At 53.1% G+C, this 25,024-nt stretch overlaps 3 protein-coding genes across 3 annotated transcripts in view; 1 reads left to right on the top strand and 2 right to left on the bottom strand.

Annotated features, from left to right (window-relative positions):
* The first annotated feature begins 142 nt into the window (after window positions 1-142).
* Window positions 143-12,225, top strand: Tk1 (thymidine kinase 1). The gene is made up of 7 exons (XM_004630147.2): window positions 143-341; window positions 418-449; window positions 1,132-1,242; window positions 3,567-3,660; window positions 10,746-10,835; window positions 11,170-11,289; window positions 11,391-12,225. The coding sequence occupies exons 1-7, from the start codon at window positions 276-278 to the stop codon at window positions 11,571-11,573; spliced, it is 696 nt and encodes a 231-aa protein (XP_004630204.1). The 5' UTR covers window positions 143-275; the 3' UTR covers window positions 11,574-12,225.
* A 1,215-nt stretch (window positions 12,226-13,440) lies between these two features.
* Syngr2 (synaptogyrin 2) lies at window positions 13,441-16,961 on the bottom strand. The gene is made up of 4 exons (XM_004630146.2): window positions 16,807-16,961; window positions 15,044-15,281; window positions 14,605-14,744; window positions 13,441-14,502 (listed from the first exon to the last, which is right to left on the bottom strand). The coding sequence occupies exons 1-4, from the start codon at window positions 16,903-16,905 to the stop codon at window positions 14,305-14,307; spliced, it is 675 nt and encodes a 224-aa protein (XP_004630203.1). The 5' UTR covers window positions 16,906-16,961; the 3' UTR covers window positions 13,441-14,304.
* A 1,417-nt stretch (window positions 16,962-18,378) lies between these two features.
* The window catches only part of CUNH17orf99 (chromosome unknown C17orf99 homolog), a 12,386-nt gene continuing 5,740 nt past the window's right edge, over window positions 18,379-25,024 (bottom strand). The window contains exons 3-6 of the mRNA XM_023714134.1: window positions 22,413-22,700; window positions 19,778-20,063; window positions 19,552-19,674; window positions 18,379-18,928 (exon numbers count right to left, since the gene is read on the bottom strand). Coding sequence (XP_023569902.1) covers window positions 18,922-18,928; window positions 19,552-19,674; window positions 19,778-20,063; window positions 22,413-22,700 — 704 coding nt within the window. The 3' untranslated portion in view covers window positions 18,379-18,921. The remainder of the gene's footprint in view (window positions 18,929-19,551; window positions 19,675-19,777; window positions 20,064-22,412; window positions 22,701-25,024) is intronic.

The raw sequence follows: 25,024 nt of genomic DNA, 5'->3' as shown, positions 1-25,024 counted from the left end.
CGGCTAAATCTTTCCCTCATTCCAGCACTCTGAAGAGTGAGGCAAGAGGATCACGAGATCGATTAAGGGACAGAGACTCTGTATGAACAAAACCCTAAAATTAAAAGAAAAACAAAAAAGTGCTCTGTGAGACTGCAGGCGCTGATTGGCTTGGGAAAGGCGAACTCCGGATTGGCCCGCACGCCGTGACGGGACTGCGCGGGAAACGGCCGGATCTGGCAGGCTGCAGACGAGCGCGGAGGTCCCTGGTGCTGCTGCGTCCTTCCGCAGTTACCATGAGCTGCATCAACCTGCCTTCGGTGCTGCCCGGCTCCCCCAGCAAGACTCGGGGTCAAATCCAGGTGCGAGGCGCGGGGCTCGGGGTGGTGCCCGATGGCCGCGTGGGGGGACCCCGACTGATCTTTTCTTCTCTCTTAGGTGATTCTCGGGCCCATGTTCTCAGGGAAAAGGTAATGCCTCCCTGGGGACCCCTGTCCTCCTCAGCTCTCCCCAGATGCCTCCTCCCGGGCCGGCCCGCGCCTTCCAGCCCCACATTCCTCTCTTCCCCTGCCACAGCTGGACACAGCTGGCTGCAGCCTAGCGCAGCCCCCTAAAATAAAAGCCCTTCGAAGGGGCGCCCGGGTGTGTCCCTGGGACTGCTTCCTTATGTGGCCTGGAACTTGCTTTCTTTCCCCTCCGGGACTCCCTGAGGCCGTGCAGCCCCTGCCACCATTCCCCCAGGTGAGAGGCCTTTCCCGGGACAGCTGGAGTAAAGGCCCCCGACCGTCCCTCCGGCTCCAACCCCTTGCTCGGAGCGGGAAGCTCAAGGTCAGACCTTGGGGCCCACAAACAAGCTTTTTTGGTTAATCCAGAAAAACCGAGCAGCTCTAGAAATGCTGCAGCCTCGCCCACCTTCTCCCCCTGGTCCCCGAGAGTCCTGCCTCTGAGGCTCGATCCGGGCCGGGCGCTGTTCTTGGCCCCGCGGTGAGCGCTGACTGCAGGCCTGGGGATGCTCGTCTGGGCGCGACTCGGATGGAGCCCGCCGTTTTCTCATTCGACGCTGTCTCTCCACTGCGCGTTCCGGGTTCGGGTTCCCGAGGCCCACCACTAGAGGGCGGTGGCCGTTCGCCTCGCTAATCCTGTCCCTTCCAGCACAGAGCTGATGAGGCGGGTCCGCCGCTTCCAGATCGCCCAGTACAAGTGCCTGGTCATTAAGTATGCCAAAGACACGCGCTACAGCAACAGCTTCTCCACACACGACAGGTCAGTCCTGCCCCTCGGGTCCTGTCCCAGGGAAAACCTCAGAGCAATTGAGAGGGGCTAATTGGTGATTCTGATTCCTGACAGCTTCAAATCCAGGCCTGGCATGGTAGCTCTTGCCTGGTGATGCTCAACAGAAGTAGGGAGGGATTTGCACCCCAGAGCCCACTTGACAAGTTTTGTTGTGTATAGTATCGGGAATCGAACTCAGGACATATGACAAGTTCTGGAGGCATCTTTAGTTTCAACCTGGAGGGGGACCAGGGTGTTCCTGGCCTGTAGTAGGCATTGATCGGGGGTGATTCCACACATCCTATGAGTCCCCACGCCTAGAATGTTGTGGCCGCAGACGCCGGTTGAACCTGCCCAGGTTGGACAACCTTGTTCTAGAGTTCACACCCGTCAGAGACCACAGGCTGGTTATTTGGCTTGCCCGCGGATTTTTAATTTCTTAGTCATCTGCTCTAGCTGGCTGCATCACCTTGTAGCCTTTATGCGCCTGGGTTTTGTTTTTCTGCCTGCAACCTCTGGGTGGGAGTTAAATAAAGTTCCTAGGCTGCAGATTTGGGGCCCCCACGCTGAGCCCAGGCAGTCTCCTCTGTCCTCTGGACTTGCCTCAGTGACACAGATGTCTGGGGTGGGGGCCTGGGAATTACTGAACCTGGAAGGGAGGTAGCGTAGAAAATACCCAGGACCTGAAGTATGCATGGGGATTCGAGCCACACGCATCATGGGTAAGCACCAGCTCACGGGTCCAAGTTCACTTCCCTGCTGCCCACTGCGCAGGATCGGGTGAGCATGCAGGGGTCAGTGGAGGCAGAGAAGGTGACCTTGTACAGTGGATATGGGGGTTGCTTCTAGAGGAGCCTGTATCTAAGAGCACCGCATGACTCACAAGCCTCTCTAACACTGGTGGCATTGTCAAGGCTCTGGAGACACCCTCGCCAAAGCCACAGCCGCCTTGCTGCTTGTCCTCCCTCTGGCCTTCCATATTTGGAGAGGGCATTAAAGTGTATAAATGTTTCATGTTCTCCTCGGATCTCAAGGTTTGTTATCACAAGACAGTAGTTGAGCACAGCTGTGAGCTACTTTAATTTTTTTATAAATACAGTCACAAACTGCCAAGCCTTCAAAGTTGTTTAACTCTCTCTGAAGTCTAATTCAGAAGATTAGGCAGAAATGAGAACAGAAGAAAATAACATTGAAACATAAACACTTTTTTTAAAAAAATTATAAAAACTATTTTAAAAGGCAGAGGCCACAGCATGGCATTTCTCTCTAGAAAAGTCCTGGCTGTGGGGATCAGGTGGGGTCTAGAGTGTCATCTGGTGGGCCTGGACCATTCCCATCCCTCCCTCCTACTTTTGACTCTGCTAGGAAAAACCCTTTCTCACTCAAGGCCTGGAATCAGACCAGTTGCCTCCTGGCTCTGCCCAAAAATAGCCTTGTGATCTTGGAGAAATCCTTTAACCTGCTGGGGGTGCCCACCTAGAGGAAATTCTAGGGTCTTGCTGGAAGCTGCTGTCCTAGTTGCAGAGGTGGGGCTCATGGACTGCCCAGAGCCATATTCTTTTAATTTGTATATTTGGTACAGAGTCTCACTACGCGGAGCTGGCAGGGCATGAGCTATCTCCCTGGCCCTTCCATTTGAGTTTTAAAAGAAATGGAAACATTTTATCAGTCCTTAAGAGTATCTTGGGCCCCAGTCACCATGAAGAATTCAGTCATGGGGTGGGGCTGTAGCTCAGTGGTAGGCCATTTGACAGAAATGCTAGAAACCTTGGGTTGACAGCAGGCATGGAAGGAAGAGTTGGCCTTGGCTGCCCCCACCGGCTGCTGCGCCAAGGCATAGGAGAGCTTGGAATCTACACTGAACTTCTTATCAGACATTGCTATTCTAGTCCAAAGGAGTGAGCAGGGTGTGGTAGCCCATGCCTGTAATTCAGCACTTTGAAAGGCTGAAGTGGGACAGTCACAGGTTCAAGCCCAGCGTGGGCAGTTCACGACCTAGCAAGACTATGTCTCAAAATAATAAATTAGGTCCTGGATTCAATCCCCAGTATGAGGTCGGGGAGATAGCTCAGTAGATTAAACACTTGCCTGGCAAGCACAAGGGCCTGAGTTCAATCCCCAGTTCCGCAAAAAAAACAAAAACAAAAAAAAAAGCAAAGTGTCAAACATCCACTTTTCTGCCCCTGGGCAAATACTGACTTCTCAGAGCTGGGCCGGGCAGGGCCGGGCCATGCTGCTGTGGCAGGAGCAGGGTGGCCATGACAGTGGCTGCAGCCTGCTCTCCGGCCTCGCTCATGCTCTGGCTTTCCTTTCAGGAACACTATGGAGGCGCTGCCAGCCTGCCTGCTGCGGGACACAACCCAGGAAGCCCTGGGGGTGGCTGTCATAGGCATCGACGAGGGCCAGTTTGTGAGTTGACTCATCCTGGTGTCTTCTTGGGAGCTCCCTCTCTGTTCCCCTTTCCTCTGCTGCTTTACACATTATCAATTTTTTCACATTATCAATTCTATCTCTGCTATTTTGTACTTCAGCTAGTATCTGGCCGGCATGGAATGCTCTGTAGCTTTAAGGTCAGGCCGCCTTTAATCCACTGGGGCAGGGGAGGGAAAGGGGAGCTGCTAGAGGGTCCGGAAACTGAAGACCACACATTAAAAACAAATGAATGAAACAACTCTAAGCCAGGTGTGGTGGTGCGCGCCTGTAATCCCATCACAGGGAAACTAAGGCAGGAAGCTCCTAAGGCCATGATCAGCCTAGACAATTTAGACCCCACCTCAAAATAAAATAAGCTCAGTGGCAAAGTGTCCTTAGCTTCAGCCCCCGGTGCTTGCATATGTCTGAGATAAGGATGGAGTGTGTTTATTCAGGGTGTATACCATGATAATTCAAGTATATTTCACTATTGAAATTTCTCACATAGTTCTTGCCCACAAGACTTGCCATCTTCCCTCTTTTTGGGTGGCCCTGGGTGATGGCGACCCAGACCCCTGGGTGACTCCCAGCTAGTCAGTGGGAGGATACAGACCCTGCAGAACTTCCTAGTATGGGGTTTTCCCTGCTGGAAGTCCGGTAAACACCCATGCTCAGCTGCTGGCTGGGGTTTGGGCGTGGTTCCCTGACTGCAGTCAGTCCCATACCCTGGGGGCGGAAGCTTGTTGAGTGGTTCTTTGCTAAGTGGTTAGTAGTCTCTGATCACCTGACTGCTGGTCAAAACCTGGGGGCTTGATCCTCGCCTCCCCCTCTACGAGTTATGGCTCCTGAGCCCTTCCTATGCAGGGGTGTGTATCCCCACCTGCACATGTGGGCCTTTTCCCTTTGATCTGGACTCCAGACTGCCAGTTGTTACTCTGGATTCTCAACCCTAGAGAGGGGTTGCAAGAGGGTGCGTGAAGGGCCAGCGAGATAGCTCAGTGGACTAAGCGCCTGCTTAGGCAAGCGCAAGTACCGAGGTTCAATCCCCGGCATCATGTGCTGTTCCAGCCCCACCTGTGGGTGCACTGAGCCGGCCACTGAGATGGTGTGGTGATGCACACCTGAGGCTGAAAGCAGGAGGATTGCTACAGTTCAAGCTGTGTATTGAAACCCTGTACCAAATTTTAAAAAAAGATGGCGCAGTGTTAGGCTGCAGAGAAAGAGCCTCTCTGAGAGTTGCATCCAGACACTAGAGTATAGCAAAGTGGGGAAAGACTAGGAGGAAAGTGAATCCCTTGTACCTAGGAAGGGTCGGAAGTGCAAACTGAAGCCCATGGAAACTTCAGTGAAGAAGAAGCAGGTGGCTGGTGTGCCTGAGGCAGGACGCACTGAGCGAGAGGAGCCCTTCAGACCTGTGAACACGGGGAGAGCGCTGGAGACCCTAGAGGCCTCCAGGGAGGGGAGCAGTAGTGGAGGGGAGCACAGGCATGAAGGACAAGCTGGTGGTGAGTGCTGAGGGCCCTGTTATCCCACAGGAGCCGTCTTGGAAAGATGCTGGCTGAGCTCAGAACTCAGAGCCACTGCTGGCTCCATCCAGCAGCTCCCAGCTGGGCTCAGGCCTGCAGAAGGGGTGCTGACGGCTGTAGGTCGCCAGAAGGTGCTGGCTTGCTTTTGGGTTTTTTTGTCTTTTTCTTTTTTTTTTTTTTCTTCAGAACCGGGGATTGAACTCAGGTCCTTGTGCTTGCCAGGGAAGCGCTTATTCCACTGAGCCATCTCCCCAGCCCCTGTCTTTTTCTTTGAGGCAGGTTCTGGCTATGCAGTTCAGGTTGGCCTTAAACTCACATTGTAGCCCACGCTGGTTTGAACTTGCAACGATCTTCCTGCCTCAGCCTCCAGAGTGCTGGGATTATAGACATGTGCCACCACGCCTAGCTCAGTTTGGTTTTTTGTTTGTTTTTCTGTTTTGTTTTTTTTCTTTTCCTTCTTCATTATTTGATCTTGTTTTTATTAGCATGAATGTGCTTCCTGTCCTCTTTGTGGCTATGGCTCTGTTCTGTTCTTTCTAGCCCTTCTCTCTTTCCCCCAGACTTGTGCACCAGTTTCCCAAAGTTAGCCTTACTTCTGATCTCTTCCTCTTCCTCTTCTCTACTTTCTCCATAACCCATTTAAAATTTTAACCACTGAGAGCAAAATTGGCATATTAAGGACTTGTACACTGCACACAGCTTTCTGGTTTGTTTTCATTGTGTTATATAACCACCCCTGATTCATACGATTAAAGGAGGCAGATTAATGGTTACCTCACTTTGTCGTTCTCTAGGCTGGGCCTTTGTTATTGGTACCACTATAGCCAAAAGTGGCATAATTATTCTAAACAGCTGATCTTCCTGGTATTCCAAGACTGAGACTGACTAAGGGTCACAGAAAATAATGTGGCATAGTACCGAAGAACCAGGGGGCTGGGCCAAACTCGCAGCAACTTCTCATCCCCAACAAAGGGAAGAGTAGGATCTTGCAGCTGACTCAAAAACCAAAATCCATTTATACCTTGAGGATAACTAGGAGAAGTAGCCATATCCTTTTTTTTTTTAATTTTATTTATGTGTGTGTGTGTGTGTGTGTGTGTGTGTGTGTGTGAGTGACCAGCTCAGCCCAGCAGGGGGCGGGGCTGGCTGGCATGTGGTGCTGGGGGATTGAACCACGGTCTCTGTGCTTTGCAAAGCTTGTTCTAAGTAGGTGCTTTAGACCACTGAGCCATCTCACCAGCCCCAAAGTAGCCATATCCTAAGGGCTATAAGTACTAGCAATAAAACAACCCACCTGGGGCCGGGGAGATGGCTCAGTGGAATAAGCACTTCCCTGGCAAGCACAAGGGTCTGAGTTCAATCCCCGGGGGAAAAAAAAAAAAACAACCCACCATAGTCAATTTACACCCATCTTGAGTGTGCCCAGTCAAGAATGTAAGGCTGAGGCAAGATCATTGTGAGTTCAAGACCAGCATGGGCTACAATGTGAGCTTAAGGCCAGCCTGAACTGCATAGCCAGACCCTGTCTCAGAAAAAAAAGACAAAAAAACAAAAGCAAGCCAGCACCTTCTGGCAGCCTGCAGCCCTCAGCGCCCCTTCCACAGGCCTGAGCCCAGGAATTAAACTGAAAAAAGAAAATGAGAAGACACTTAGATAGGATGCCACCCCAGACATTCAGCTCCCCGAGGGATCAGTGAGGTGGGACCATCCAGGAGCCACCCTGCTGGCCTCTCTCAAGTGGTAACAACAAAGCAATTGAATGAGGCTCCAAATGGAAAAAAAATCAGAAATAATTTCTCAGATAACTGCAGAGATGGTGTCCACAGTGAAAGCCCATGCCTAGTGACTCTAGAGCAGGTACAGACAAGAAAGTAGAGGAGCTTAAGAAAATTATGAAATCTGTGAATGTCCAGCATAGGAAAGAAATGGAATCCATGAAGCACAGTCAAGCAGATATCCCGGAGAATAAAAATTTCATTGACAGTATTCGCAGCAGAATGAGCCATCGTGAGGGCAGGGTCTGAGCTATAGAAGGCAGGCCTGTAGCTAGTGATCATGGAGAGAAAGACTTCTTAAAAATACCAAGGACCAGGCAACCCACTCGGGTCCCCTTCTGTCCCTTCTCTTGGACAGAAGCTTTCTTTCCCTCAGTAAATATATTCTGTTCTTATTCTCCATCGTTCCTAAAATTCATTCATCAATTTTAGAGAATACGAACTCAGCCCAGGTATTTTTCCGGTTGAGATTTTCTTTCCCCCGAAGTGGTTTGGCGCTACAAAATTCCTTTGAAAAGCGGGACCCCTTCTTTCTCTTTTAGATGCTTTCGTTGCCCAAAGTAAATATAGCTTTACCTGATAAATAGATTCTGCACTTGAAAAAAACAAATAGCAAGAAGCATAAGAAACCAATACAGCAGCTGCTAGATGATACAAAGGAGAATAAATCACAAGATTGATTGGAGTCGATGAAAAGTGTAGGAAATTGGGGCTGGAGAGATGGCTCAGTGGAATAAGCGCTTCCCTGGCAAGAGCAAGGGCCTGAATTCAATCCCCAGTTCCACCTAAAAAAAAAAAAAAAAAAAAGTCCAGGAAATAGCACAAATGATATACATTAAAAAAACTGTTCAGAGACATCATTTTCTTTCCTGGTAAAGAAAATGAATACAGAGAAGTGAGACAGACATATAGAACTCCTACAAGCCATGATAAAAAAATTTTAAAAAATTAAGTTAAATCTACAGCCTAGAATATTACAGACAAGATTTCAAAAATTCAACACATGAATATCATTTTACGCCTGATCTTAGCCAGAAGGCCAAGAAGTGATAAAAATAGAATATTAAAAGCTGTTGGGGCAAAGAAACAAAGCGCCTATAAAGGAAAGCCCACCAGAATCATAGCTGACTTCTCAGTACAAACCCTCAGGTCAAGGAGAGCTTGGAATTAAGTATTTGAAGCTCTAAAGGAAAACAATCTTTGCCCCCCACACACACACAAAAAAACAAAAACAATCCCTGGTTCCGCCACAAAAAAAAAAAAAAAAAATGGCGTTCAAAAAAAAAAAAAAAAAAAAAGCCAAAAACAATCTTCATCCCAGATTGATTGCCCTCAAAAATATCGTAACTGATGGAGAAACAAGACACTTTCATGACAAAGAACATCTGAGGAAATTTATGATCACCAAGCCAGCACTCCAGGATATTTTGAAGGACATTCTAGGAAGCAATAACAAGGACCACAACCTCATGAACCCCAACAAAAGAAACCTACCAGGCAAGGCAAACAAACAGGGTGGATTCGGAATCCCTGCAGCAGATGTTTGCTCACCCATCTTGAGTGTGCCCAGTCAAGAATGTAAATGGATGGGCCACGGAGATAGCTCAGTAGAGTAAGTGCTTGCCTGGCAAGCGCATGTCTTGAGTTCAATCCCTGGTTCCACCAAAATAATAATAATAATAATAATAATAATAATAATAATAATAATAATAAGTTGACATTGTCTTGTGTGTCTTGGGTTTTTGTTGTTGTTGTTGTTGTTTTGGTGGTCCTAGGGATTGAACCCAAGACCTTCTCACCGAGCTATATCACAGGTTTTTAATTTTTTTATTTTGAGGTAGGGTCTAGCTAAGTTTTAAGTTGCCTAGGCTAGGCCTGACCTTTTGATCCTGTTGCCTTAGCCTCCGCATTGCTGGGGTCCTTCTAGTCTTTGGTGTGTGGCCGTACCGCTGAGCTCTAGCCCCTGCTCTTTGGTGTGTTCTTACCAAGTGGCTCATAGCACTGCTGAGCTCTTTATGTTTATAGCGGGTTCAGAACAGCCTTAGGTGTTGACTCAAGAGGCCCCTGTGACAATCAGGTTCTAGAGGCCCCACCCTCAAGTTTGCCTTTGTCAGATGGTGGTGGCTGCTAAGGATTAGAGGGCAAAGGCCGAGAAGGAGTGGAGAATTGTTGCAGGGAGGATGCTCTAAGGAGACAGTTTGAACAGGACTTGAAGCCACTAGGAGCCACCAGGAGCCTAGGTGACCCCAGCAGGAGCCATCCAGGTGGAGGCAGCCAGGCCACAGGGTTGCAAAGACCAGGAGAGGTAGGAGGTTGTTTAGGGTTGGCCTGGGCTGGCCATGGGCCCAGGAGAGCGTGGTGAGACCTGCTGGATCTTTGCAGAGGTCTCCAGGTGGAGGTGGCCTGCTGTGGTAATGGATGGCATATGGCCACACATGCATGTCTCTGACTGCGTTTTTTTTTTTTTCTTTCCTTCGGTACTGAGGATTGAACTCAGGACCCTGCGCTTGCCAGGCAAGTGCTTATTCTCCTCAGCTATCTCCCTGGCCCTGCATTTCTTTTCTAGGCCCGTTGGCTATTTTTCCCTTTTGTAAGTCACGTCTTCATGGTTTCCACCTTCCTTTCCCCTCCCTCCTTTTTGATGGTCAGCACTCCATGGGCCTGCTGTGACTATCTCTCCATTTATTTGAATTTTGTTTGCGCCAGTTGACTTAGTCTCTCACCACTGGGGAATTTGTTGCCTCGCTTTGTTACATCGTCACCTTTGCCACAGGGCCTTGAATGCCAAGAAGCAGAGGCCTCCCCTGGGCAGAGCCAGCGTTCATTCTGGCCGCTGTGTGAGCCAGCTGGCCCCTAGCAAAGTGCCGTAGAAGATGACAGTCCGTTCCTCGGCTTCCTAATCTTGCCTTTGGGTTCCCTCCATCTCTTCAAAACTAACTTGTGTAGCAGAGCTGGGAAGTGGGTGGCACCTGCCTGTAAGCCCAGCTCCTAGGAGCCTGTGGCAGGCAGGAAGATCCCGAGTTCTGGGCAGGCCTGACTGCAGGTATTCAGGAGGTACGGAAACCGCTGATGAGCTCTGGTGGGCAGACTTGCGGGCTCCTCGCTGCTTTTCTGCATGCCTGGGTCCCGCACTGAAGTGACGTATCTACCAAGAAAGCCCCGAGTTCCTGTTTGTTTTTTTATTTAGGCTGTGCTGGGAATTAAATCCTGGGCCTTATACATGTCAGGCAAGTAGTCTAGCACTGAGCTACAGCCCCAGCTCTTCATAGCACTTTACTTAGGGACAATCTAAGTTGCTCCAGCTGGCCCCAAGCTTGCCATCCTTTCTTCAGCCTCCCAAGCATGCAGAGGTGTGCACCATGGCACCCACTAGCTGTACCTCAAATGGACCCTGCCGTGAGCTCCCAGGGCTGCCCTAACAGCACTGCAGATGGGGCCTTGAGCGAGAGCTTTACTGCTTGCTCTGGAAGCTCTAGGGCCAAGATCCACTGTGAGCAGGGCCATGAGGGAGGGATCTGGGCCTCTCCCTGGCCTGGAGTAGCTGCCCCCTTCCTGGTGGGACAGCATGCAGCTGTGTTGTCGGAGGGGTCTGGACAGTGGTGGGCAAGTGCACCACCCACAGCTGGGAGGACCTGTAGATGGACCCCAGGCCTGGGCAGCCTCAGAAGCCCAAGTGACCTTGTTCTCAAGCTCCACACTGATCTGCACTGTCGAGTGAGTCAGGCCAGCTCTGACAGTGCTGCCGCTCTCTTCCTCCACCCCCACCCGCCCCCACTTGCAGTTCCCTGACATCGTAGAGTTCTGTGAGAGTATGGCCAACAGCGGGAAGACGGTGATTGTGGCGGCCCTGGACGGGACCTTTCAGAGGAAGGTAAGGCACGTGGGCGCTGGGGGTCGATCAGGAGGGAGCAGGTGCCTCAGTGGCACAGGCCACTGGTGTAGCCCTTCCCTGCCACCACACAGCATCCTATGATGGCCAAGCCTCAGCCACAGTGGAGGACACTGCCTGAGCCCGGGGGCTCCTGGCTCTGTCCAGACAGGATGCCATCTGCTGTGGGCAGATGCTGTGAATCCAGAGAGGGACAGCGCTGTACACCCAGGGAGGAAAGGTCAAAGTGAAAGTTCCTCTTCAGTGCTCCTGGATCAGAGGTGTCAAACAGCATGGCCCCACATCCGAGCACACCTGTGCCCTCCCTTGCCTGCAGGCTTTTGGCAGCATCCTGAATCTGGTGCCCCTGGCAGAAAGCGTGGTGAAGCTGACCGCTGTGTGCATGGAGTGCTTCCGGGAAGCTGCCTACACCAAGAGGCTGGGCCTAGAGAAGGAGGTAGGGCTGCCTGCTGCTGCCTCAGGTGGGTGTGGGTGGGCGAGGCTGTGCCTGAGGGCCCTTCTTACACCTATGGACCTTTCCTCCTTTCCTGCTACCAGGTAGAGGTGATCGGTGGAGCAGACAAGTACCATTCCGTGTGTCGCCTCTGCTACTTCAAGAAGTCCTCGGTCCAGAACATGGGGCTGGACAAGGAAAACTGCCCGATGCTGCCAGGGGAAGCCCCAGTGGCCAGGAAGCTCTTTGCCCCTCAGCAGGTGCTACAGTGTGGCCCTGGCCTCTGAGGGCCCCCCATGGCCCTGTGGAGCAAAGGCCCTCCCTCTTTGCCTACCCACAGGCCTCTGTCCCTACCCCAGCCAGGCCTCATGGTTTGGGGTCCAGTCTCCTCCAGGCCGTGGGCAGAGCCACATGCTGTTATGACACTGGTGCTGCTGGCCGCTTCCCCCTTTGTGGCTTTCACGAGTTTCTGTTCTCCCTGGGATGTCTGTGCCAGTGCCCCAGAGCCCCACCTCGCACAGAGGCTCCCGTTATCCACTCAGGACATCTGGCCTGGTGTCCCCTGCTCCCTGTTGGGCTGAAATCCATTCTTACGCTCCAGCTCAAGCAGTGGTGGTTTCTCCAGAAAAATGTCATCTTTCAGGCACCGTGCTGTGGCATGGCTGCAGGGGCCTGGCCACCCAGAGCTGGCCCCTTGAAGGGGAAGGTGGGCCTGGGGAGGTAGCTCAGCTGCACAAGCACCTGCCTGGTGAATGCAAGGTCCTGAGTTTGATTCCCAAGACCAAAAAATAAAAAGAGGAAGGTGCTCGTGGCTCTGGGCCCTGCCTCTTGCTGCACTGCTTTGATGTTGATGGCCAGTATTAAGTCAGTAGCTGACAAAGCCACATTTCACTTTTTTTTTTTGTATTGGGAATCAAACTCAGGACCTGACACTTGCAAGACAGGTGCTGGACCACTGAATTATGTCCCTGACCTAAATTTGACCTTTTTTTTTTAAATCAAACTTGAGGACCTTGCACTTGCCAGGTAGGCATTTAAGCCACTGGGCTATATCCTTGGCCCTTCTTAGGGCAGGGTCTCGCGCTGCAGTTCAGGCTCACCTTAAGCTCACTTTGTAGCCCTGGCTGGTCTTGAGTTCGCAACAGTACTCCTGCCTCAGCCTCTCAAACGTTGGGATTGCAGGCTTGAGCCACCACATCCAGCACCAATTTTGGCTTTTGCCTGGTGTCCCAGTCTACACTGCTGCCCCATGAAGAGTGGGGGTCTCACACAGATTGTATTCTAGAACCTGCTTCTGACCCAAGCCTATTTATGAGAAAAGAAAACAAGGACCTTGTCCTACGAGAACAGTTGCCTGCCTTGTCTGGTTTTAGGGATGAAAATGGTGAAGGAAACTAGGCTGCAGGCTGGAAAGGAAGCCCAGGTGTCAGTGGGGTTGTCAGCAGGGGCTAGGAAGTGAAGCTGTTTATGGAGCTGACACTAGATAATTTGGGGCCCAAGGAGTGAGCTCAGCCGCTCATATCACAGAGGCAGGTGCCTGGGCATGGCCTGTGCTCTGGTCCACGCTGCGCCTGTATGCCTAGTGCAGAAGCATCAGCATTCAGGGCGACCCGTCCTCTAGCCTCTGCTGGGTCCCATCTGCTGAAGCCTAGAGCTCACGGGCACTGGGAGGGACCTGTTCTGTGCCTGGTGTTCCCTCGAAACTCTGGGCTCCAGACAGTTACAAAAAAGAAGCTAAGAGTTGCTTCAGGGCCTGAGGGCCCATTTTCCCCAGGCCCTTGCCTAGGAAGGGGTCCCGAGGTGCTCTCAGCTCTTGACTGGTTGAGTGGGATATCCAGGCTCACCCTTTTCTGTCCCCTTATACCCAACATACAAGGAAAGGATTACGGAAGGGGGTTTTCAGAGAGACAGCCTCCAGGTGCGGCCCACCCTCTCAACACTAGGAAGGCAGCAGCCTGACCCAGCAAAGCAGGCCATAAAACCTGCCTTGTTTACAGGCTGAGCACACTGGCTATTTTAGGTGTTGGTTGGGAGTGGGGGAGGGAGATGCCACATCAAGACTTCAGAGTGCAGTACCAAAGATAGCCCCCTGGGGGCGCACCTGAGGAGTTTGACCTGCCACCTTTAGGCCAAGGCCCAACCCAGGACACTGGGAACTGAGAAAAACATTTATTCCATCTCCAAACTAGTCTAACAATCCAAGGGCAAGGGGCATCTCCCCCTGAGGCTTTTTAATACATTCAGTCTGAGGACTGTGGCTCTCCCCTATACTTGTAACCAAAGTGGCAGAATATTTACATAAAGCTGGGTGTTCAGTCAGGCAAAGCCCTGCCCCACCGCCAGGGAAGGAGCAACAACAAAGTGCCATAGGACCCCCAGGCAGGCACCAGCCCCATATCTGCGGCTGTTGGGAAGCCAGCCTGGAAGTGATTGGCACAGAGGTGGAGACCCTCAGGGGACACGGCACAAGCCCAGGCTGAGTAGGGCATGGCGGGGGGCTGAAGGCACAGAGGTGGAGGTGGCAGACCTGAGTGAGGAGCTGGGGGCCCCAGCCGAGCCCTGACAAGAGCCAAGGATGAGGCCCTGACCCCCATCTTTGGCAGAAAGCCCAGCTAACCAGCTGTCCTTGTGAGGCTGACGCTAAGGCACTTGCCAGAACAGCACATCGTGGGCACCTGTCTGCACCTGGCCACTTCAGGCAGCACAGGACCTGGGGTGCAGCTCAGCGGCAGAACACCCACCTAGTATGTGCGAGGCCCTAGGTTCCATCCCCAGCACCGAGGGAGGAGAAAAAAAGCAATAAAAAAACATCTAGCTAACCTTTCCTCAAAAATGCCCTTGAAGAATGTGTGTGACTGAAGTGCCTTCCGAAGCAGGCACCTGGGTGCTGCTGGGCAGAGGAAGGCTGAGGCACTCCAGGCGTCAGCAGGGACAGGAAGGGGGCTGTGGCTCCAGGGGGCCTTGTGGGGAGGCCCAGAGGAACAGGGCGCCCTGCCCTGCCCTGCCCTGCAGTGCCACTCAGTACACAGGGGGTGGTTGGTAGCCCTCAGTGGCATCTGTGTTCTGGGTGAAGGGCGGCTGCTGGTAGTTGTCCACCGACGCACTGGGGTAGGAGGCATAGGCTGTGGTGGGGTCCGGGGTGGGGTCCACGTAGTTCTGGAGGAAGTCATCCACTCCAGCCTTGTAGCGCTGGTAGGCCAGGGAGGCCAGTGTGCCCTGCAGGGAGATTTGAGTTGGGACAGTGCTCAGGGTGCTGGGTGGAGGGTTCATGGCTGTGCCTGAGGACATGGACACTGAACCTAGCCCCAGCCTACTCACCCAAGAGAAGATGGAGAAGAAACTGAAGGTGATGGCTGCCCGTGCTGAGTCAGCTCCCACCAGCACCTGATCAGGACTGGTGGCTGCCCACTGGTTGGTAAGGAAGCAAAAGCCAACAAACCACAGGAAGGTCCAGAGAGCTGGGAAAACATGGGGGAGGGAGGTTGGCTCAAGGGAGATGGGGGCTTTCCAGGGACTCAGAAAGGACAGCTCTAAGGCAAGGATCTCCCAGAGACAGGGATATGTGAACTGTAGAACCAGAGGTAAGAACCAATGGGGTGCCCAAGACAGGAGGGATCTGCCTCATGCCCCACACAAGGGCTTATTCAACTGAGCTATCTCCCCAACCCAACCAAAGGTTTTAATCACAAGGCCCCAATGTGCCCCTGGCTCGGGTGCCTGTCCTAAGGGTTAGGACAGAGGCATTGCAGGTGGATACCTGAGAAGAGCAGGTCACCAATGACCAGGTACTTGCGGTCCGTGGCGTTGCTGATCTGGGGGAAATAGATGTCCACTACGAAGAAGAAGCCTGAGGCCAGAAAAGCCAGCACCCCAATGGCGGAGCCATATCGGCAGGCATCTTCATTGTGGTTGAACACACAGTACAACTGCTCAGAACTGGGTGTGTTGCTGTAGCCCTCACCGAAGATGCAGGAGAACACGATCAAGGCAAAGACCTAAAATGGGGAGGGTGTAGGGCAGTGAGTGCCACCTGGCCGACCCCCAGGGCCACCGCTGCCTTTCCTCTATACTGCCTGGGGAGGGCAAACGGCACACTGCTCATGGTCATCAGACCACGGTCTCCCACCACAAGGGCCCTGCCGGGTATTCCTGGGCTGGAGAAGGTGGGGACTGGTGGGGAGCTCCTGGGAGGGAGTCCCCTTTCAAAGAGGCCTGTCTGCACTGGTACCTTTTTTTTGTTAAGACTCATGATGGGGACACAGGGCAATCTGCCCAACCCTACTTTAAGTTTTAAACAACACAGGCTACAAAGTGTGAGTCTCACTGGCTCCCACCTTACCATCTGGTTCAGGAAGCACCTCGACTTTCCCAACTTCTCCCAAGCACCCTGGTATAGGGCACCCCCGTCTCTGGCAAGCCACGCCAGGGCCCCCGGGGGCTCTTGTGTCTCCCAGCCCCCTCCCAGCAACAGCCCTGGCCCCTCTAGCTCCTCCCTGGTCCAGGCTTGAATCCCCAGTCCTGCCAACTTCCTCCCTACAAGAACTTCCGCCTCCCTGGCATCCTGGTCCCTCCCCTCCCAGGGAGCTCCAGCCTCCCTGTTGCCCCACAGAGGGTCCTGACCACACTAGGTACCCCAGGTGGCCTGGCCACAGGGCAGACAAGGCCCTATGCTCCCAGCCCTGGAGCAGGGCTGGGAGCTTGGGGAGAGGTGAGGGCTGACCCTCTGAAATGCCCAGAAGGACTCCAGCCCCTGAGAATACACCATGTCTCGTAGCTTCCTCCCCAAAAGTCAGAGGCACGGTCCATGCCCAGCAGATGTCGGTAGATTCAGAGGAGTCTGCAGCGGGTACTAGGGTCCCTCTGAGACAACTCCCAGGACCCTGCGGTGCCCCTGATGGAAACTCAATAGGGTTCTGGAGCCGCCCGTCACAAGCCCCACCCCCGACTGGAGATGAAGCCGGAACTCCGCGTGCTCGCAGGACTCCTGGCACCGCCGTCCCGACCCACAGGGCATCTGGGCCAAGGCCGTAGCCCGGGGCAGCCGTCGGACCCCAGTCAGGTTGGGGTCCCCAGGTAGGCTGCTCTGGGCGCGGCAGGCCACTCTCCCTCAGCCTGGCAGCGATCGCCTATCCCCCCTCCTTCCCGCACCTGGTACCAGAGCGCGGGCCAGGGCGTGGGGCGGGCACACAACCCCGGCCGACTGCTAGGTGGGAAGGGGTGCCCGCCGCACCCCATGTGGCTTCCGAAACCCCATCCCGGGGAATCCCCCACGCCAGGATCCGCGGCGCGCCGGCCACCTGCTCCCGAGTCGCCAGCGCCTGCCCCGCCAGCAGGGCGACAGGCCTGGTCCCGTGGGCCCGACTCCGCGTCAGGGCGGCGGGGCCCGGGCCGGGAGGGGGCGGCGGGCCGGGCCCAGAAGGCCGGGCGGGGACGCCGGCCGCCGCCACCTGTCGCGCTCCGGCGCTGGTGGCCCGGCCCGGCGGAGGAGTCCCTCGACCCCGGACGCTCGCCCCGGCTCACCATGCACACGGCGCGCACCACCACCTGCGGCTGAGTCAAGAAGCGCCGCAGGTCGAAGGAGCCGCCCGCCTTGGCCGCGCCATAGGCCCCGCTCTCCATGTCGCCGTCGCCTGCCGCGGCCGCGGAACGCAGAACCCGCCGGCCGGCCGCCCGCCCCAGCCGCCCCGCCCCGCCCCGCCCGGGCCGGCCGCGGGGCGTGGCCTCGCCCCAGGGACCGGGACCAAAGTGCGGCCTCCGAGCCACGGCGTTGGGGTCGGCCCCCGGGGAAAGGGACGGACTCTTCGGAGAAGCCCGGCTGAAGCCGGTTTTGACCCCCGCCTGCCCAAGACGCAGACTCATCCAGCACCTCGGCCCCAGCACCCCAGCCCTCTCAAAGCCTCACCTGCCTGTGCCTGTAATCCCAGCACTTCTGGGAGCTGAGGCGGGAAAATCTCAAGTTCGAACCCAGCCTGGGCAATTTACCGATTTAGCAAAACTCTTAATATAAAAAAATTAAGGGCTAGGGGTGTTGCTTCATGGGAAAAGGCATATTAGAGGTCATAGGTTCGAACTCCAGCTCCACAGGAAAAAAAAAAATATATATATCCCAGTCCTTATCCTGGGCTCCACTCCTGGACTATCACTCATCCATCCCCTCTGAGGTGAGCCTGCAGTGGGGTGGAGGTCCCACCACCACTTTCCCGTTCTTCCTGGGCTGGGCCGGTCCCAGGCTATGGCTGGCCCACAGGCTCACTAGTACTCAGACTGAAGTGAAACAGGCCCCAGGGCAGAGAGCTCAATCCAGTTCCACCCCAAAGGCCCAAAGCTTCAGGTGCCTTGAAGGCCAATCCTCACCTGGTGAAGGTGTCCTGGAGTGACTCTCAGGGCCACACCCTGCACCCAAGGAGGAGCTAGACTCTAGGGTGAGCAGGGTTCCACAAGAACCGGCAGGCCTTTTTCTTGTCTTTTCTCTGGGGGCAGGGGGTGGGGGCGGGTGGGGATGCAGCAAGTTTAAAATACTGTCTATGTAGACCAGGCTGGTTTCACACTCAAGCTATTTCTGCTTGCATGCCCTGAATGCTAGCATTACAGAACACACCCACAGCCTGCCCCCTGCTGCCCCAGCCCTTTCACAAGATCTCACTAAATTGCCCAGGCCAAGCTCAAAAATGTGAAAATGTGATCTTCCTGCTTCAGCCTTCTTTTTTTTTTTTTTGTCATTAAATTTAGTACTTTGTGGAGTGTGGTGGCACATAACTGGAATCCCAGCGTTCATAAGGCTGAAGAACTGCCTTGAGTTCAAGGCCAGACTGGACTATGTATGAAGTTAGACTTTTATCTGAAAAAACAAAAAATAAACATAGATTTTGCAATTATTTTTATTCTCAGGGGCCGGGGAGATGGCTCAGTAAAATAAGCACTTCCCTGGCAAGCACAAGGGTCTAAGTTCAATCCCCGGTTCCGCCAAAAAAAAAAAAAAAATATTTTTATTCTCCCATTACTCCACTTTTCCTGTTCTTTCCTTTCCTTTTCCTTCTTTCTTGTTTGTTTTGTGTGTTGGGAACAGAGTCTCACTAGGAAGTCCAGCCTGGCTTTATACTCATTTTGTGGCCAGGCTAGCCTTGAACTTGTGATCCTCCCTCAGCCTCCCTAGTGCTAGGATTTCAGACATACACCACCCTGCCTGGCTAAAGATAAATGTTATTGTGTATGTTTAAGATGAATGTCTTGCTGTTATTAGATGCACACATAAAAAGGTTCCTGCAGTGGAGCAAACCAACATATCCCTCATCTTAGTTACCCAAATTTTTGTTTTGTGGAAACAGCAGCTAAGAGCTACTCCAGGGCCCAGGATGTAGCTCAACCGCAAGACACCTGCTTGGCACACACAAGGCCCTAGGTTCGATTCCCAGTACCAAAAAGTAAAATAAAATTTAAAAATAAAAGCTCTTCGGTTAGCTTGAGTCCTACACACAGAACAAGTCTATCACCCAAGTCCTTGCAGGCTCCTGCATCCCACACGACTGCCGCTGTCTTCTCAGACCTTTTCTCTCCCCCGGCTTCACTTCACCCCAGAAGAGGGTCCTTCCGAAGGGCACAAGGTCAAGGTGGAATCCTGGAGCCTACATCTTCCACTCACAATCTGGACCACAAAGTAGTAGATTCTGAGGTCAACGAACTCAGCCAGCCCCTCCCATAGCCTTTGCAGGGCAGGTGGCTGGGCACACGCGCAGCCCAAGGAGACAGTTCCCCAGCTAAGGAAGGGGCAAGCGCTTGCCTCATGTGCACAGCGAGGCAGTTCTCTGTGCCCCACTTTACAGAAGGGAGCACTAGGCCTAGATAGGTGACAAGGGTCATCCTTGAGCCTGGCCTCTGCAAAGGACAGACTTGGTGACAGAGCCAAGGCAAGACAGGTGCCAAGATGGGAAGTTGAAGGAGGTGGGAGTGGCCACTACCTAAGGCCAGACCTACCTGGGGTCACACAACACAAAGATCCCGTCACTGTACGTGTCAAGGAGGTGATGGCCTTGGAGAGGGGATCCTGCCTCCTGCCACCACCTGGGGAAGGCTGACAGTACAATTCGGGGAGGACGGAGGCTGGCCTCCAATTCTCAACCTCCTGAGTGCTGGCATCACAGCATATGTCACTGTGCCTGGCTTAGTAAATGTCCTGGAGTGGGGGCTGTTGGGCCTTTTCAGCCCAGGTGGCAGCCCTGCCCCTCTGGCAGTTTCCCTGCTCTTCGACCCCCGGCACGCACTGCCTACCTGGTGAAACCCAGCATCACGGAGGTCATCGCTGCAATGGAGATGAGGCTGCCAGCCAGCACGAGTGCAGGTCCCTGGGGCAGCTGTCCTGTGTGGGTAAGGGAGGTGGCCAGGTTGGGCTTCCTTTGCAGGGGCCAGGGGCGGTGGGCTGCCTGCTGGGATCCCCTCCAGGGCAGTTAGCACCGCCCCCTCCCAGCCCAGCAGTGCCAGCTGCCCCTCTGGACACCAAGTGGCTCTCTCACCTGGAGGCACCAGCGTGAAGGCGCTGCTCTGGACACCAACACTGTTTTCAGCCTGGCACTGGAACCAGCCGGGCATGGGGGGCAGCGGGAAGGAGAAGTTGGCGGGCTGCCCGTGGGGTGGCCTCTTCTGCATGTGGACCTGCCCGTCCTTGCTGACCAGGCGGTAGGTGATGGGTGGGCTGCCTGAGGGTGCCCAGCAGGACATCTGTGCCCTGGGGGCTGACCCTCCACCATGCAAGGTGACATTAGCCTGCAGCTGGGACACTGGCTCTGGCAAGGTGGGAGACAGTAGCACAGGTGTGGCTGGGAGATTTTAATTCCTTCCCTGGTAAATTCCCATTATGAGATGCTTAATGAACCTGGAAGTGTGGCTTGGACTGTCCCCTCACGCAGCTGGCCAGAGTGTCCCACCAGGCCCTCGAGCCTACTTACAGTGGGCACTGTTCAATTTTACTTTTGGTTTTGGTTTTGGGTAGTATATTCCAGTTGCCAGACTTACCAAATAAAAATACCCATTAAACTTGAAATTCAGATAAACAATTAATGTTTATGAGGGTCAGACAAATAGCTCAGTGGATTAAAGCTTCTGCAAGCAGGCACAGGGGCCAGGGGTTTGATCCCCGGGCCTGCCGTGCCGGCCCCACCCTCGGGGGCGCACTGAGATGGTGATTGAGGCTGGGCATGGTGACATGCGCCTATAATCTCAGCTCTTGGGAGGCTGTAAACAGCTGGCTCACTACGAGTCCGATCTAGTAGTAAGACCCTGAACACCCTGTGGACCCTTCCCTAAAATACAAAATAAATAAATAAATAAATATATAAATAATGTTTTTGTTTTTCTTGGGACAGGGTTTAGCTATGTAATTTAGGCTGGCCTTGAACTCACTAAGTAACCCACACTGGCCTCAAACTCTTGGTGATTCTCCTGCCTCAGCCTCCTTAGTGCTAGGATTAAAAGCCTGCGGGGGGGGGGGGGTGCTGCCCATTAGCTCAGCTGTTTAAGTGCCTGCTTAAAAAAAGCAATGAGGCTCAAGTTGCACTGGTTCGAACCCAGATACTACAGCCAAACCAGAAATGTCCTGAAGGCATGTGCAGGCCTCCAAAAAACAAAAAACAAAAACAAAAACCATGTACCACTACACTTGACTGTAACAGTGAATAATTTTAAAATTGCTGTATGTCCTGTGTAAACTTTTCTCTGATAACTATAATTTTACAATTATGGAAGGACATTGTTGCAGGCTAAGCTTCTGCGCTTCTAGGCTAAAAAATCAAAGTGGAGCCATGCATAATGAGGTTCCAGGTCACCACACTAAAACAGAACGCGTTAGGGCCCTGCTAGACAGCACGCTGCCTCGAGCTACTCCTCTAGGCCGCCAGCCTCCTTCAGCCAATGCTGTATTCTGCCCCTGACTTTTCCAAGAAAGATAACTTTGAAGTGACCATTTCACCTTTATCCTTTGCCCTTGCTTTATGTGGCCTTTCTCTGTCTAGAAAACCAAGCTCCTGGGGCTGGCGGAGCAGCTCCGGGGCAGAGCGTGCCCTCAGCACGCACAAGGCCCTGGTTCTGTGCCCTGCACCACACGGGAAGGGAAAAGGCCAGCTTCCGCTCAGCTCACCAGAGCACTTACTCTGTGTTGTGGAATGAAGCGTTGCCTGATTCTAGAACAAAAACTAAGGTCCATTAAGATCAACAAACTAGGATAGGGGCTGTAGCTCGCTGGGGGAGCTGTTGCCTGGTGTGCACAGTGCCCAGCCCTGCCACCTACTAAATACACCTCATTCAGTCCCTTCTATATCCCCAGAGATGGCCTTTTTCATTTTCTTTTCTTTCTTTCTTTCTTTCTTTCTTTCTTTCTTTCTTTCTTTCTTTCTTTCTTCTTTCTTTCTTTCTTTTTTTTTTTTTTTTTTTGCATATTGAGACAGGGAACCCATATCTTGGATCCCAGGCTGGCCTCCAACTCATGATCCTCCTGCCTCAGCCTCCTAAGTGCTGGCCCTATGACGACAGGCATAGCTACCATGGCCGACATTAGGGCCCTATTATAAGCTTTGCAGAAGCAGCAGCCTAGGCCTTGAGGTTGAGTGACTCATGCTGTACCCCACAACTCATGGGGGGCTCTGAATCCTGCTCCTTCAGGCCCCAGGCCTGGGTACCTCCCCCTCAGGCTGCCTCTCCTCCTTCTGTGGGCAAAGAGCAGATAGGAGTCCTGATCCCACAGTAGGTGGGCAGCGCTTCCTGTACCTACCAGGGACACTGTGCAGATTGGAGCAGAAGTGGAGAAAGTGGAATTGTAAGGACAGAGTGGGATTTGAGGCGGGATTTGGTGTGGGACAACTTCCTGGGCCTCGAAGATCTTTGGCATCTGCAGCCTTGACACTGAGATCCCTGGAGAAGGGCACCCAGCTTATCAGCATCTGCAGCCTCCCTGCCTCCCTCCCCTTCCCAGCCTCTCTCTGCTCTACAGCTCCAGCGGGAGACTGAGTCCCCAGGGTCTGGTCCCACAGCACTGACCGCAGCCTGGAGGTGGACGTTGGTCTTTAACCTCACTTCTCCCTGGCCCTCCCTGACTCCCCTTGGTGCCCACAGTCCACCCGGGCTCTGGACGCTGCACTCACTGGCCCACAGCTCCCAGTACATCTGCAGCTTCGTGCTGCTCCAGCGCAGGCCAGACTGGGAAGCTGCCTGGCAGGAGTAGGTGAGCAGGTCTGGGCTGGACTTGAGCGTGACGTTGATGCTGAAGGAGGCGGGCTGGTGCGTCCACATCACCTTGCTGCTCACCGAGATGCCCTGGCTGGCGAAGAGGGAGTAGGTGACTGGTGGAGGCGCTTGGGGTGCGTGGCATGTCAGGAGAATTAGGCGACTTTGGGGGTAAACCTCCAGGACTTTGTAGGCTATGGAGATTCCTGGGGGGGGGGGGGTGAGACAATCAGAACAGGAAGAAAGAAACTGAAATCAATGAAGCACCTTAAGAAAATGCTTGGGTTAGCAGTTCTTCAAAGTGAAACAAATCAAACTGAGACTCAGCAATTCCACTGCTAGACATGCAGCAGGAAAGCTGAACACAAGTGGGCACACGTCCATGTGGTACGAGGCACCGGAACCAAGAGGCGGACACGACTGAAGGGATAGACAGCATGTGGCGGTGGGAAGCCCAGCACTCTGGGAGGCTGAGGCAGGAGGACTGAAGTTGGAGCCTTGCCTGGTGATCTAGTGAGACCCTGTCTCAAAATAAAAAATAAAATGGCTGAGGATGCAGCCCTGCAAAGGCCCGAGGTATAACACCCAATACTGTAATCAAACCAAACCAAACACGCCTACGGTGGAGCCATGCAAAGAATATTATTTAGTCTTAAAGAGTAACATGGGTTGGGGCTATAACACAGTAATGAAGCACATACTCAGGATGTGAAAGGTCCTAGGTACAATCCAACACAACACAATAAACAATCACTGGAGCTGGAGAGATAGATTGGCGATCTAAGTGCATGCTTGGCAAGTGCAAGGACCTGGGTTCGATCCCTGGTACTGCATGCCGCGCCGGCCCCACCGTGCCAGCCCCGAAACCAGGCGTTATGATGCACGCCTGTAATCCCAGCACTGGGGAGGCTGAGACAGGAGGATCACTATGAGTCCAAGCTATGTAGTGAGACCCTGTACCAAATAAATAAATAAATATTTAATAAATAAGCAATCACTACACATGCTATAACATAGATTATCATAGTTTCTGGTAAACCTGACCCAGAGAACAATGATTATTTAAGTCCATTTATGTACCGAGTCTACAATAGGAAATTTCAGAGGCAGGAAGCGGACTGGTGGCTCGGGGGATGGAGGGAAAAGTGGGCAGTCACTGTGAGAGGGTACAGGGTTTCCTTGTAAGGTGTTGAAAATGTTTTGGAATCAGGTAGATACGGTGATAGCCCAACATGGTGAATGTACTGAAAGTCACTATTAGCACTTCAAATGGTTAATTTTTGTAATCCCAGTGCTAGGGAGGCCGAGACAGGAGGATCACTAGGAGTTCAAGGCCAGCCTAGGTGAGTTTAAGGCCAGCCTGAACTGCATAATGAAACCCTGTCAAATAAAAACATTAATCTTCTATTATGTAAATTTCCCCTTTTTTTTTTTTTTTTTTTTTTTGGTGGAACCGGGGATTGAACTCAGACCCTTGAATTTGCCAGGGAAGTGCTTATTCCACTGAGCCATGTCCCCGGCCCCTTTTTTACTTTTTTTTTTTTTTTTTGTAAATTTCACCTGACACCCCCCACCCCCCAAAAAAAAAATGCTGGAGAAAGGCTGTCTCCTGTATTCAACCCTTTTCTGCCCAGAATATTCTAGTACAAGAAACCATGAGAGTTGGACGTGATGGGCAGGCCTACAACCCAAAAAGTCCATGAGGCTGAGGCAGGAGAATCCCAAGTTGAATCCCAGCCTGGGCAATTTAGTACCCAACCAGGCCCGTACTCAAAATTAAAAGGGTGAGGATGTAGCTCCGTAGCAAAGCCCTGGGTTTGATTGCCAGTATAAAGAAGAAGAGGAAAAGAAAAAGGAGGAGGGGGAGGAGGAGGAGAAGAAAGGGGAGCGGACATGATACACATACTCAGGTAGGCTTGAAAGCCTGGAGAGGCAGGCAAGGACACAGGTGAGAAGGCCAAACCCTGGATCTGCCTCTGGACAACCAGCCTTGCCCTCTGCAAACTGTAAGGGGGCAGGCACACACACGCCGCGGCTCCTGTCATGTCACTGTCTCTGTCCCAATAAATTGACTATTTGTTGGCTGAGTAACTCACTTAAATCCAAAGGCAGTGGCTGCCTGGTGACCTCTCTGGCTCTGGGACCTCCTTAGGGGACACAGATGCTCACCCAGGTGCTGTGGTCCAGCTGCTTCTTGCAGACACCTGAGCTGCCACCTGTAGCCTGCGGGATGTGTCGAATGCAGTGTAGACGGACAGCCGTCCATTTGGACCTGAGTCCGGGCTGTGGCCTCCCTCCAAGGTCAGAGGCCTGGTCACCCCATCCCTGCCACAGGACCTAGAATGCAGTGAGGACAGTGGGGCCTGTCCACCCTTAACAGTGAACACCTGGTTTCAGAGGACAGGAAGAAAGGACGGGGCAGACGGTGTAACCCTGACCTGTGAGAGGCTTCTCGGGGTGGAGTTGCAGCCCAGAAGCATGGGCTGAATAGGGACAGAGAGGCAGCTTCAGGGCAAGAGGGCTTCTGATG

Source organism: Octodon degus, unplaced genomic scaffold (genome assembly GCF_000260255.1).
Source record: "Octodon degus isolate 3935 unplaced genomic scaffold, OctDeg1.0 scaffold00033, whole genome shotgun sequence".
Taxonomy (NCBI): domain Eukaryota; kingdom Metazoa; phylum Chordata; class Mammalia; order Rodentia; family Octodontidae; genus Octodon; species Octodon degus.
This window is presented reverse-complemented; position numbering and strand designations above follow the sequence as displayed.

Coding starts and splice junctions, on each gene's coding strand:
- Tk1 (XM_004630147.2), top strand. CDS start 276: ATGAGCTGCATCAACCTGCCTTCGGTGCTGCCCGGCTCCCCCAGCAAG. Junction 342..417: donor AGACTCGGGGTCAAATCCAG/GTGCGAGGCGCG, acceptor CTTCTCTCTTAG/GTGATTCTCGGGCCCATGTT. Junction 11,290..11,390: donor GGCTGGGCCTAGAGAAGGAG/GTAGGGCTGCCT, acceptor TCCTGCTACCAG/GTAGAGGTGATCGGTGGAGC.
- Syngr2 (XM_004630146.2), bottom strand. CDS start 16,905: ATGGAGAGCGGGGCCTATGGCGCGGCCAAGGCGGGCGGCTCCTTCGAC. Junction 15,282..16,806: donor TGGTGCGCGCCGTGTGCATG/GTGAGCCGGGGC, acceptor TCCCCATTTTAG/GTCTTTGCCTTGATCGTGTT. Junction 14,503..14,604: donor TCTTCTCCATCTTCTCTTGG/GTGAGTAGGCTG, acceptor ATCTCCCTGCAG/GGCACACTGGCCTCCCTGGC.